Source organism: Astyanax mexicanus, chromosome 4, assembly GCF_023375975.1.
Source record: "Astyanax mexicanus isolate ESR-SI-001 chromosome 4, AstMex3_surface, whole genome shotgun sequence".
Lineage (NCBI taxonomy): Eukaryota > Metazoa > Chordata > Actinopteri > Characiformes > Acestrorhamphidae > Astyanax > Astyanax mexicanus.
The window spans coordinates 43311088-43325417 of NC_064411.1; the positions used below are offsets into that span (position 1 = coordinate 43311088).

General features: G+C 37.0%; 1 protein-coding gene across 8 annotated transcripts in view; it reads left to right on the forward strand.

Moving 5' to 3' along the window:
- Positions 1 to 14330, forward strand: part of dock10 (dedicator of cytokinesis 10) — a 169442-nt gene that overhangs the window by 105863 nt on the left and 49249 nt on the right. For all 8 annotated transcript variants that reach the window (XM_049478671.1, XM_022678764.2, XM_049478669.1 and 5 more), the window contains 14 exons: positions 2094 to 2228; positions 3876 to 4062; positions 5402 to 5487; positions 6380 to 6463; positions 7241 to 7393; positions 8168 to 8422; positions 9416 to 9538; positions 10805 to 10887; positions 12032 to 12154; positions 12279 to 12358; positions 12786 to 12973; positions 13588 to 13653; positions 13745 to 13837; positions 13932 to 14055. In XM_049478671.1, coding sequence (XP_049334628.1) covers positions 2094 to 2228; positions 3876 to 4062; positions 5402 to 5487; positions 6380 to 6463; positions 7241 to 7393; positions 8168 to 8422; positions 9416 to 9538; positions 10805 to 10887; positions 12032 to 12154; positions 12279 to 12358; positions 12786 to 12973; positions 13588 to 13653; positions 13745 to 13837; positions 13932 to 14055 — 1780 coding nt within the window. The remainder of the gene's footprint in view (positions 1 to 2093; positions 2229 to 3875; positions 4063 to 5401; positions 5488 to 6379; positions 6464 to 7240; positions 7394 to 8167; positions 8423 to 9415; positions 9539 to 10804; positions 10888 to 12031; positions 12155 to 12278; positions 12359 to 12785; positions 12974 to 13587; positions 13654 to 13744; positions 13838 to 13931; positions 14056 to 14330) is intronic.

Here is a 14330-nt window from a genome sequence, read left to right on the forward strand (position 1 = left end):
GAACAGCAAGTCAACAGTTTTATAGAACACTCCATGAAACCCCTCATTAGAGGGAACTCTTATGGTGGTCACAGAATTCAGATGAATGGACCTATTGTACGCGTGCTTGTTTCAACTCCATAAATTAGCCTTTCTCTGAGTACTTTTACCTCAGCTTACCCCAGAGCTGGGGCACTCTCAGTGACCTCATCACTCAGAGCACAGCCTGGCAGTTTGATAGTGCAGGATGCTTTAGGGTTAATTATATATAGGGTGGCTTACTGGAAAGGGTTTAAGCTTATGGTCCTAGACTGAAGTTTCCTTTCAATGGGAAATCTCCATTCAAAATGATGCAGAATTCTATATAATATGATTTTGAACAGGCCAATTTTAAAATTGTAAACATAAGAGTATATTTTGCAGTTGTTCAAAGTTTTTTAAACTTTTAGATTAAATGATTATAGTTTTTGTTTTGTCTTCAATCTAAAATAAAATTACAGTCATGTAGTGCGACTGTGAATTATCCTAAAATAAGTTCATTTTCTTAATTTTATCTTAATCTTAATTTTATTTTATTCTGTAATGTCACGGTTGCTGACTTGATTGTATTTTTCTAGTGAATCACTTAAAACTGTGAAGTTTTAAAAGAAATACTTAATCAAACTGTATTAATGATTAATATAGGCCACCAAAAAGAGATAATCTAATATAGAATAGAATAGAATATAATGGAATGGAATATATTACAGTTATTGCTATTATGGATGGCACCACATGATATTCTGACACTTTAAACAACAGAAAAAAATCTATATTTTGTAATTGTTCAAAAAAAGTTATGTTTTTTTTTCTCAGCAGTGTACGGTTATTTGTTTTTGCATTTTGTAGAGATTTTTAAAATAATAATGTTATTTTATTCTGTAATGTCACAGTTGCTGAGTTATTTTTCCAGTAAATCAAACTGTAAACTGTAAATCGACTGTTTAAAAAATATTCCATCATCTTAATCATACTGTAATCATGCTGTGATTAATGTCAGCCACGTAAATTAGATAATTTACAAATACTACAATTTATTCCACTTACTGATATTATTGGTCGCACCACATGATGTTTTGATACTTTAAATAACAGAAAAATGACAGTTAACTAATGCTGTGTGAAAAGTTGAAGTGAGTACATATATGGAAAAGGTGCTGCGTAAATATCATATATCATTTTATGCATTTAGACTTTTTTTTTAACTGAATATAAATGTAGAAAATGAAGGCATCACAATATTGATCCTGTATATTGAAGGCTGGTGGGTTTTCATATTTGCTCCGTTTAGTCTAAGTAGACCTTAATGCAGTTTCTTACTGAACACGAGCTTCTCTAGATATCTAGTGCACTAGGAGAATTAGGGAGGATTATGTGCGGATAATGCTAACTGCTCTTAAATAGGCAGATCAGACTTCCTGCTTCTACTAAAACTAGCCAATACAAAGTAGCACTATTGACAGACTTAACAATAAGAGCATGAGGTTAACACATTTTGCAAGGCTGATGTGTCGGTGTAATGGAGTGGAGCGTGATAAGCTAGCCTGTGCGGTTTAGATGTATTATCCTTTTTTTTTTATGTGTTTTCTCTCAGTGTTTAAAAACTCCAGCAGCACAGCTCTGTCTGTTACACTCATACACTACTGACACACCAACCCCATTCCATCATCAGTGTCACTGCAGTGCTGTGAATGACCCACCACCTACATAATAGCTGCTCTGCTACTTCTTTATTTTGTTCATATTGTTCATCATTTGACCTTCATTTACTTCCTAGTTAATTATCGGATAAATAAGATCAAATTCCTTGATAAAAAAAATTTACAGTTGATAAATATGTATTGTACAGTATTGAAAGTATCATGCAGTGTTAGCTGTGTTTTGTAAGAATGTGTGAAAACAGTATGAAAACGTATTGTAAAAGTGATGAATGTTTGGTTACAGTAGCTCATTTGAGAGCCAGTATTGCAGTACGTCTGTACTCAGGTCCACTTAGCGTTAACTCTATAAATAAATGCATGCAAGTGGATGTGGTTTGTGACGCTCTGTTGCTCTGTTTGCTTCTGTTTTTGCAGTCATTCAAGAGGAGATATTTTCAGCTGACACAACTGACTGACAACTCCTACATCATGAACTTCTACAAAGATGAGAAAATCTCAAAAGAGCCTAAAGGCTGCATATTTCTGGACTCGTGCACAGGTGTAGTTCAGGTAGGTGCTGAATAGATTAGCATGTTACCAGATAAATCCCATGTACACTGCTAAACTGTATTAATATTAGTACAGTATATTGATTTGAGCTATCAAAGCTCAAGTTTCTGCATATTTAAAAAGACTATACATTCAATTATACTACAGCCCTATCGGGACAGGATTAGTTTCTCAGGGGGTCCTCTCAGGGGGTCATTTTCTCTTTTATGGGGGTTCCTCTGTGATTTTATTCCCATCTGTAACGACAATGTATGTGTTTTACAATTACAGGCTTAATTACCTACTGTTTTTCACTGAACTCTGTGGTCCTCCAGTAATTTTAGTCCTGTCCAGAGTCACATCCCTGAGTTTCGTCACCTCATGTTTAATAAATTAAGCTATTTGCTACACACTGCTACACACTGTAATTACACTTTGGGCGCTTGTTTACATGGAAATCCACATAAAAACACAACAGCTAGTGGAATGGAGGAGCTACTGAACACAATGTCATGTGACTGACAAAGCCTAAAAACTAGTAGACGTGTGAAATATTTTTCACATACGTCTCCCTGAGAAATTAATCCCGTCCGGATAGGGCTCAAGCTGCTCTTTTGGTGATAAGGGGTCGTATCGTACACCCTGCGCAAGGTTTGGCCATCTTACGCCCCATCAACAGTCTGTTTTTACACTTTCTGCCCACACCATAAAAATAACTTACGAGTTTAGGAATATATTTATGCTGATGGATGTGGTGGTCTAGAAGTGAGGTGTGTTCAGGTACATTTCTGGTGTATTTCTATCTTAGCTGTGGGAAACACAGTTGCGCCACTGACCACTTTAAACCCTGACAACAGTCAACAGTCAGCTGCGAAAACATATCTTAGCCATGCAGGATTACTGTGCACACTGCACACCCTCAGTGCACGTACACCCCTGCTTGTTAAACACACACATAGATGTGCTGCAGAGCACGAACCCAAATACTAAACAGAATAAACAGAAAGAATACAATGATTGTGGTCCCCTTAAATTAGCTGCTGGCATACCTCCACAGAGTAAATGTGCAGGTCAGTTTCCTGTGCTGAGACGCACAAGAGCGTCGCACTGTTAAATCATACTTACAGCTCTGGAAAAAACAATTATTTGATTTTACCAAATTGAAAACCACTGGAACATAATCCAGAGGAACATGGGTGATCAACAAGCCATAAAACCAAGCTGAGCTGCTTGAATGTTTGCACCAAAAGTGGCATAAATTTATCCAAAAGCAGTGTGTAAGACTGGTGGAGGAGAACATGTCAAGATGCATGAAAACTGTGATTGAAACCAGGGTTATTCCACCAAATATTGATTTCTGATTACTTTATGAATATGAACTTGTTTTCTTTGCATTATTTGAGGTCTGAAAGCTCTGCATCTTTTAGTTGTTTCAGCCATTCCCTATTTTCTGCAAATAAATGCTCTAAATGACAATATTTTTATTTGGAATTTGGGACAAATGTTGTCCGTAGTTTATAGAATAAAAGGACAATGTTCATTTTACTCAAACATATACCTATAAATTGCAAAATCAGAGAAACTGATTAACTAATAAACAAGACATAAGTAATCCATGGCCAGTCTGAAATAATCTCAACTGATTACTCCATATTTTCCTGCTCACAGAATAACCGGTTACGGAAGCATGCGTTTGAGCTGAAGATGAACGAGGTGACGTACTTTGTTCTGGCAGCGGAGAGCGAGCAGGACATGGAGGAGTGGATCAGCACACTGAACCGGATCCTCCAGATAAGCCCACCTGAGGGTCCGGCTCTGGACCGAAAAAGCATGGATCTCACTGACTCCAAGCAGGGTAGGTCTAGGGCAGTGGTTCCTATGATATTCTTATGTGTTTTATTTTTGGTTTCAGCATTTTTTTAAATTAAATATTTTATTAGTTTTTATGTTTATAAAGAACTAGTATTTAAAATATACATATATTAGTATCAACCAAATTATATGGGGTTTACTAGATTGTGTGAGGAATATATTATCATTGGCATGCAAAAACCTTGTATAATTTATTTTTTGGCATAATTTGTTTTTTAATACTAAATGGGCCAATAGAAATGCTGCAAAATGGCTTTACACTAACTTACGTTGCAGATCAATCACACTGAGTTTCTATTTTAGAGATATGAGTTTTTTTTGTTACCTCAGGGGACAGCTTGGGAAAGCCCACAAGCCCAAGTCGTGAGGTGTTATCTTGTGAGTAAGGTTGAACACTGGCCAATTTGCTCATGGCAAGGCATCATTAATTATGAGTTGAAATGAGGAGCGTATCGAAAATACATTACAGAAAACATTACCACCCACAGTGGACAGTGTGATGTGTGGAATTATGATCATGACCGACGGCTTCTGGCTATAATTGTCCATGCAAGCAAACAGACAAGCAAATATCCTGGTGTACATTTTCCAAGTCAGTTTTAAATAATTGAAAACCCTGATTCCAAACTTTTTAATGGAAATAGAGTTAAGAATAAGAAAAAAGTGAAGATCTCTCAGAAGTAGGACAGAGAGTTTGTAGAAGTAGGAGTTTTGTGCTTGGTAAGGGAGCTGATGTTCTGTCAGCTATATGGAAGCCTCATTACTTATTAATTGAATTTCGTTTTTCAAGTGCTGAATTAATGTGTCTGGTTTTCTGGGGTTCTTTGCGGGTGATAAGAGGCAACATTAAGGGCAGATTTGATCTTTTCTTCCCCTTTTCTTCAAAATGCATAAATGATGACACTTGGTTTGCTTCTCTGTTTCAGCAAAATTAAAGATTAAAAAATGAGTTAAAATGTAGATGAGCAGAATCGGGCGCTGAGAGACGCTGAGTCAGATCATGTCCTGGAGCAGTAGACCAGATCATGCACTTTAATATTCCTTCTCTCTCACCCTTGCACTTTCTCTCTTTCTTTTTCTAGTTCTTATTCTTCTGCTTATGCTCTTGATTTTCTCTGTCTCCATTCTTAACTCTTCCTTCTGTTGTTTTAAGGGACGAAAATTACCCGCCACCATGTTTAACAGCAGCTTAATATTTTGAGTGACCCCAACATTAGAGACTCATCTTCACATGGCATCAATACTTTCATAAAGTAAAGTTTATCAGAACCCTTTCTTTATTTTGTAATAGTGTTGTAAATAATGTTATTCATTCTTTTCAGATGTGTTTGATCTGTCTGTGAATCACGTTTGTCTCCCTGAAAATGAGGAAACGACAGAAAATGGGATCAATCCCGAACTGGCAAAGGTATATTTTACTCCATTATATGTCACAGCCAGTCTGTATTGATACATTGTGTTCATACTGTATCTGACAGAAATGATTTATTAAAATACAATATAAAATGTATGCACATCTGGATTAGCATTACAAAAGAATATATGCATTTTGTTTCTTTTGAGTTATAAATGCAGTGTAATTGAAAATAAATTGAATTCTTAAATTGAATACTCAAAATGCTGATTTTATGTACTGTAATGGCCTGGAGTCAACTAAACATTTCGCTCTTCCAGATTATTTAGGGCTATGCAACATAGTAAATAAAATCATATAACATACTATAATAATTAAAGAAATCCGGCAATATTATTTCAAATATTTTGGCATGTAGACACAATAAAATATGTATCACAATACTATAAAATATAATCATATTGCCCAGCCCAAAACAATAACTTAAAATGTATGCAATAGTGTATATATAATATATGTTAATATGTATGTACAGTACTAGGCAAAAGTTTTGACTCACCTTCATTGTTTGTTTTACACTTTTTAAGTTACTACATGATACCTTATGTGTTCCTTCAGTGTCTGGACTTCTGTATTAATTTATGATGCAGGGGAAAAAAATTAAAACATTGAGAATGAGACGGTGTGTCCAAACTTTTAATGAGTCTTTTTATATATATATATATATATATATATATATATATATATATATATATATATATATATATATTTGTTTTACACATTGTGTAGTATAGTGTGAACATCTATGCATCTAGTGAGTGAATGTTATGTGACGTTGCAATAAATGTGATGTTAATATTTAACTTATAATTTTAAAATAATTGGCTGCGGTACTTTGCTTAGAAGATGTTGTGTCCTAAATTGTTTCTGTCTGTGTATCCATCAGTACATCACTGAAACGGAGGATGTGGTGAGAGCAGCCCGAAGAGAAGAGAGGCTGAACCTGTTTTCCCTCGACCCCGACACTCCTGTACGTCTCTCATCACCTTCTTAATGCCTCCAGTAAACGCTGCAAACCCTCTATGTTAACATCATAAGTGCTTATATAACTTGAGTGCATATTAATCTACAGCTTTAAAAAAAATTAAGAGACCACTTCAGTTTCTGAATCAGTTTTTCTGATTTTGCTATTAATATGTATATGTTTGAGGAAAATGAACATGAAAATGTTTTATTTTATAAACTACAGACAACAGACAAGATGCAGAGCTTTCAGACCTCAAATAATGCAAAGAAAAAACAAGTTCATATTCATAACGTTTAGAAATCCATATTTGACGGATTAACCCTGATTTTTAATCACGGTTTTCATGCATCTTGGCATGTTCTCCTCCACCAGTCTTACACACTGCTTTTGGATAACTTTATGCCACTCCTGGTGCAAAAAATCCAGCAGTTCAGTTTGGTTTGATGGCTTGTGATCATCCATCTTCCTCTTGATTATATTCCAGAGGTTTTTAAGTTCTGTAAAATCAAAGAAACTCATCATTTTTGAGTGGTCTCTAATTTATTTTCAGGAATTGAACTTCCAGTTTCCTAGTTCATTTCTACAGTGTTGTCCCATGAAAAGCTATCATAAAATATGATAAAATTATGCAGAAATGTGAGGAGTGTATACACATTTGTTGAATACTGTATGCTACAACGTGCTGAAACTCACATTTATTAGATCATTTTTGTTATTGAGAAGAATCTCAGGTGTTTTCTCCAGGTGCAGTTTTAGGGATGTGTGTGATGTGTGTTGCAGGTTTTGAGGAGCCCGCGGGGAGAATGTGGGGATTCAGCACCGATTCGTCCATTTGAGGAGAAGCTGGGGAGGAGACTGATGATCTACTGCGGCTCCCTCAACCTCACACTGCAGGGCTGTGTGAACGAGGCTGAGACGGAGCCTGTTACTAATGTAAGACACAAAAACAGACACATTTAAAACAATTTTTAAAACATAAAAAAAACTGAATCATCCTAATAGAATTCGAATCATGCATTACCTTCAGAAATGCTATTCTAATCATGCTTTACCCAAAGTAGTACTATTCTAATCATTAATTACCCTTAGTAGTGCTATTTTACTCATGAATTATTCTCAGTAGTGCTATTCTACTCATGAATTACCCTTTCTAGTGCTACTCTAATCATGAATTACCTTCAATAATGCTATTCTAATCATGAATTACCTTCAGTAGTGCTATTCTGTTTATGAATTACCTTCAGTAATGCTATTCAAGTCAAAAATTACCTTCGTTAGTGCTGTTCTAATCATGAATTACCTTCAGTAATGCTATTCTGATCATGAATTATCTTCAGTAGTGCTATTCTAATCATGAATTACCTTCAGTAGTACTATTCTGATCATGAATTTCAAAACACTGAAAAACATGTTCTTCTATTGAATGAATATTTACAAATTCTTAATAGCACACAACCACAGCATGTCTAGTCCCTGTAGCAAAATATGTATTCCCAATAGAATAAACCTCTCTTGAGCAAAGGAGCTAACATGAACCTGTTGGCACCATATACAGTACATAATACCAGGCGTGTGATGTGAACTAAAACTGTATTAAGCCTCTCAGCATTGATCTGTGGAGCAGTGGAAGTGTGTTCTCTGGACTCATGGTGCTCTATCCAGGTACAGGTGTTCTAATACCATCATCCCGCTTCTCTTTCTGTTTAGATTGAGCCTTTCTTTGTTACTGTGGCGCTGCTGGACATGCGAGAAAACAGAAAGGTCTCAGCTGACTTCCACGTGGACCTCAACCACGAGATGGTGCGGAAAATGCTCAGCGGCTCTGGTAGTCCTGGAGTTCAGGGGACGCCCGGGGGTCATGGTGGACCACAGGAAAATGGTCTAAAGTCTCCTGTGGAGAAGAGAAGTGGAGACTGCCAGCTCAGTCAGGAACTGGAGAACTGGCTATGCTTCCCAAAACAGGTATCAGTAGTGTGAAGTGATATATGTATGTATGATATACAGCAGTGGAATTCCAGTCAGTGCTATTCTAATTATGAATTTTCCTCAGTATTGCTATTCTGATCATGATTTATCCTCAGTAGTGCTTTTCTAATCATGAATTACCCTCAGTAGTGTTATTTTAATTATGATTTTCCTTCACTAGTTCTATTGTAATCATGAATTACCCCCAGGAGTGCAATTCTAATCATTAATTTACTTCAGTAGTGTGTTAGTAATCATGAATTACCCATTGTATTGCTATTCTAATCATGATTTATCCTCGGTAGTATTATTATAATTTATGAATTTCACTTATTAGTACTATACTGATCATGAATTTCCCTGAGTAGTGCTAATCTAATCATGAATTTCCATCAGTATTCCTCTTCTAATCATAAATTACCCTCAGTAGTGATATTCTAATCATGAATTTCCCTCAGGAGTGCAATTCTAATCATGAATTATTCTCAGTAGTGTTATTCTAATCAGGATTTTTTTTCAGTAGTGCTATTCTAATCATTCATTTACTTCGGTAGTGCACTTCTAATCATTTATTTCCCTCAGTAGTGCTATTCTAATTATGAATTGCCCTTAGTAGTGCTATTCTAATCATTAATGTAGTCCTGCAGTACAATTGTAGTCACATATTTACCTTATTTTAAGGTAACAAACAAATGCGGAAGTTAAGTTAGCTCAGTAGAATCTGTCTGTTTATCATTTACAGCTTATTTTTGTGTTATTGTGTTGTAATATAAACACAGATTTAATGTGATATTGAGTTTAATCAGTATCACCCTGCACTAGGTGCTGCCTGCTTTTAGCAGCTTGATTGGGAGGAGATTGTTTTCCAGAAAATGATGCAGGAAACACTGTGGTAGTTTATCTCTCCATCTGAGTTAACGCTTTATCTCTCTATCTGTTTTTGTGTGTGTTTGTGTGTCTGTGTGTGTTTGTGTGTTTGCGCATAAACAGGCGATCTTCTCCATCACAAATCCTCATACAGATATAGTCATGGTGGCTCGCGTAGAGAAAGTGCTGATGGGAAATATTACCAGTGGAACGGAGCCCTACATCAAGAACACAGACAACAGCAAGGTTTGTGGCATGAAAAATAATATATAATAAAATAACAAATAATATAGTATTGTGCAACACCCAAGTTGGTAGATGTCAGAGTAAAATGAACATTGTTATTTTATTCTATAAAGTGTTTTTTAATCACAGTTTTCGTGCATCTTGGCATGTTCTTCTCCACCAGTCTTACACACTGCTTTTTGATATTTTTGTGCCACTCCTGGTGCAAAAAGTCAAGCAGTTCAGCTTGGTTTGATGGCTTGTGATCATCCATCTTCCTTTTGATTATACTCCAGAGGTTTACAATTTGGTAAAATCAAAGAAACTCATCTTTTTATTTCAGAGCTGTATATGTATACTACCAATGCCTGCCTGCAGGAAAAAAAAAACGTGTGTTTGAGAACTGCATGTGACTTTCATTCTAATAGATCCCTTTTAGTTATGATTTAGTAATATTTCACCCAAGAACATGTAATGTAGCTCAGTAATGATTGAATATCTTCTATGGGCCACTTAGTATTGCTCTCTGGATCTGTGCCAGCTTTCATTTCCTTTTTTCTGTTTATTTAAGTTACCCCTATTTAAAGGTAGACCGCAGTTCTGCAAAGCTGAACGAGAGCGAGTACGTCCTGCTTGGAGCAAAGCGCCACGGCTTGAACATTTGCCCTTCATTTCCTAACCGTTTGGGGATACATTCATTCGAACCACATGATGAATTTCCCATGTACGCTAGATAGCGTTTAACAGGAAAGTTGTACTGCGTGCTTTTCTTCCCCATGTTCCCCCATACATTCCCCCTGTTTTATGGAACAGAACTATAGAGAAGAGCTCAGCCAAATAACACCAGTCTCCTAAAGCCGTACTGCTTAAATAACACAGGTTCGCTTGTGCTTTTCTACCTAAAAGGTTCCAGAAGGATATCTTGTAAAATCCTATTTTAAGTGCTTCATCATTCACGAGGCAGATGGTTTTAGAATAACTCTCCAACACAACCTAGAAGGTCCCTCCCCTATCCCTCTCTTTCTTGTGGAAAGTGAGATCCCTATCCCTGGCTTTTGTTTGACTAGCCTAAATGGATCCCCCAGACGCTGCCGACGCCTGCCAAAATCCAGACACCTTGCTTTGATTTAGACCCGAGCGTTATCTAGGTCAATGCGAAGGATAAGATTCTTTTCGGGCCAACTTTCTCATTTCAGTTCATAAACACGAGTCTTTTCTTTGATATCCTTTATTGCAGTTTCTGCTGTCTTTAAATCCCTACTGTTCTCTATTTTTTCTTTTTTCTAGACCGTTCAGAAGATGCTCAAATCCAACAAGCAGTTCTGTAGCAAGCTGGGGAAATACCGCATGCCTTTCGCGTGGTCTGTAAGGTGGGTAGAGTCTTCTGGAACCTTCTTCTCCACATGTTTAAAACTCATCATCACAAAAAAAAGAGTCTTCAAAGCCTCAGTCAGGGATTACTAGTACCTGGGGACCATTTCTGGTCCAATAACAAAAATGCTACAAAACCACAACTGTAAAAATGTGGGGATACATAAGTTTAACATGCCGTCATATACAGTACCTGGGTGTAGTCTTTAGGGGTGTAAGGACTGATTTATAATACTGATAAATCAAAGTGTCACAAGAGTAGGTTTTCAAATTCTGTTTTAATTCTGAAAATCACAGTATGAATTTTTGATTTGATTTGATAATAGTTTACATGTAAAGATTGGTGTCAGAGGGTGGGTTAGTTTGTGTTGTGTTTAAACACCAACCACTAGAAAAGTACGTCTGTCTGATTGGATAAAATTAAAATTTTCATGCATATGGTCTGTTATATATGCTATTACTATTGTGTCCTAAATTGTAATTTAAAGGAGAACTCTGATGTAAAATTGACTTTTAATGTAGTAAAACATTATAAAGAGTACTAACCTTTGTTGAATAGCACATCTCCGCTCTCCCGCAGCTTTAAGAGATCCAGTAATTTTGTGCTTTTTGCCCAACACTCAGCGCTTACAACAGCCGCTTTGGGGCATATTTTGCTCCAAAAAACTTATAATACAATACGATAAAAAACTATTAACACCGTTATCCAGTACAGATCATGACCATAGACATATTATACATAGCCTGCCTCCTGTTCTCAGTAAAGCAGTGTGTACAGTGAGTGTTTAAAAACTGAAGCAGCACTGCTGTGTCTGATCCACTCATACCAGTGAACACACACTAACACACAAACACTATGTAATACAGTGTCACTGCAGTGCTGAGATTGATCGACCACCCAAATAATTCAATATCTGCTCTGTAGTGGTCTCTTCTGTGTGGGCCTGAACATTGAAGAACTGGGTGAAAGGAGAATAATAATAATAATAAAGTATGTAGAGAAAACAGATACAGGTCTGTACTACTGAATAGACTGTATGCTTATTGGAGCTGAAACAATAAGTGGACAATGAGTGTAGAAAAAGGAGATGTGTATACAATTCTGACAGGACTGTGTATTTATTCTTTTATTCATTTTCTCAGGTCCGTGTTTAAGGACAACCAAGGAACGGTGGACAGAGAGTCTCGCTTCTCTCCTCTCTTCAAGCAGGAGAGCAATAAGATCTCTACTGAGGACCTGCTGAAGCTCGTCACAGAGTACAGACGGTACAGCAGCTTTTAATAGCTACATTAGCATGACTGGATTAACAGTTTATCCACTCATATACTGTATACACAATACATACATTGTAAATAATAAAACATATAAATCCCTATTTTGCTCTTTCAGGGCAGAGAAAACAAGCAAGCTCCAGACCATCCCTGGCAGCCTAGAGATCAGTGTGGACTGTGTCCCAATGGAGCATCCCAGTAAGGCTTTTTTACGAATTTTAACAGAGAGAAGAGTAAAATTCCTTGATAATCCATTATATCCATCACTGTAATTTTTATATATTTTTAAAACTATGATGTAACCTAGTAATACAAGTAGAAAAATAGGTAATTTACATGAGATCAAAGACTGTACTTGACTATAGCAAACAAATTTATTGGACAGGCTTGGGCATAGCATTCTGATTTACGTTAAAATGTCATTCCCAGTGTTGTAATCTGTCAACATGAAGCACAGCGAAGATATTTTTTCGTTATTGTAAAAGAAAAACGTAGTCAATGAGAGAAAACTCTACTTAATGCAAGTTTTCTTTGTAAATCAGTATCTATAATGTAAATTATTAACCCCTAATATTTATTGTACCTGCTGTTCTGTATTAATCCAGTGTTTTTCTTGTTGCTCCAGACTGCGTGACGTCATCATATGTTCCTCTGAAGCCGTTTGAGGACAGCAGTCTTCACGTTCCTACAGTGGAGGTGGACGAATTTCTGCAGGATTCAGCCAAATTCGCCCAACCTTACCGAGTTTACAAAAACCACATATATGTCTACCCAAAACACCTCAAGTACGACAGTCAGAAGAGCTTTGCAAAGGTAGGTTTTTTCCTGAGCATGGACTGAGTATTTAAATATATGGATGTATGTTCTTCATTTGAACAGTATTAAGATATGGAGGTAATATATTGAAACTAAAGAAATGTCTTTTAAAATCATGCTCCTAGAGGCTACTTTTGGGTAGTCTACCCCTTGATTGCCATCAGCTATCGGAGCCCTGAAAGAGCACAATTGGCCTTGCTTTCTCTGGGTGGGTAGATGGCACTCTCTCCCCTCATCACTTCAAAGGGTGATGTCGATCTGCACAGGGCATCTGTGAGCTGATGTATCAGAACCTAGTTGCTGCGCTTTCCTCCGAGCACGCTGTGATACTACTTTGCAATGCTGCATCAGCAGCAGTTTGAAAAGAGACGTTGGCTGAATTCACATGTATTGGAGGAGGCATGTGCTAGTCTTCACCCTCCTGGTGTTGGGGCATCACTAGTGATAGGGGGAGTCCTAATGAGTGGGTTGGGTAATTGGCCTGTAAATTGGGGATAAAATTAGATATTTCTTATTTTGCTCCTTGTTTTGAAATATTCCACACTGGCTGCACTCTTTAGGGTTTAGCATGCAAGCTTATGACACGTTATATCCTTGATTTTTCTACACAGGCCAGAAACATTGCAGTTTATGTAGAGTTCCGGAATTCTGACGAAGAGCATGCCAAACCACTTAAGGTAACGCTGCCAAACTTTCCATTTCTGCGCTAATGTTTTCGACAAGGGTTGCCCAAGTACTGAGCGCTGCATGTCTGCTTCCCTTACACAGTGCATCTATGGAAAACCAGGAGGTCCAGTTTTCACCACAGCTGCCTGTTCCAATGTTCTTCACCACTCGCAGAACCCTGACTTTTATGACGAGGTTTGTTCCTGTCAGCTTTTTTTTGGGCTTTTACGCTAACAGTCTGATTCTGTTTGTCTGTATTAAGAATGTGTTTGTTTGGTTCTATTAACAGGTGAAGATGGAGTTGCCCACACAGCTCCATGAGAAACACCATCTGCTCTTCTCCTTTTATCATGTGACCTGTGACATCAACGCCAAGACCAGCTCCAAAAAGAAAGAAGCTCTTGAAACTCCAGGTAAAGTTAGGAGGATTTGTAAACTAAGCTAGCTGTCCAAAAGTATATCAAGTATATCATTTCATCTCTTTGTTGCTGTTGGAATATCCTCTATTCTTTTTGGAAGGCTATTCTAGGTGTGAGAGGGTGTTTAATATTTACTACAAGTAAAAAGCCAGTATACAAATAGATGGGAAAGATCATGGTTTTAGTTTTAGTTTTAGTTTATCACCAAGCCCCAGAAAGGCAAGTTTAGATGCAAAACATAATTGATACTGCCAATTCAGCATATTTAC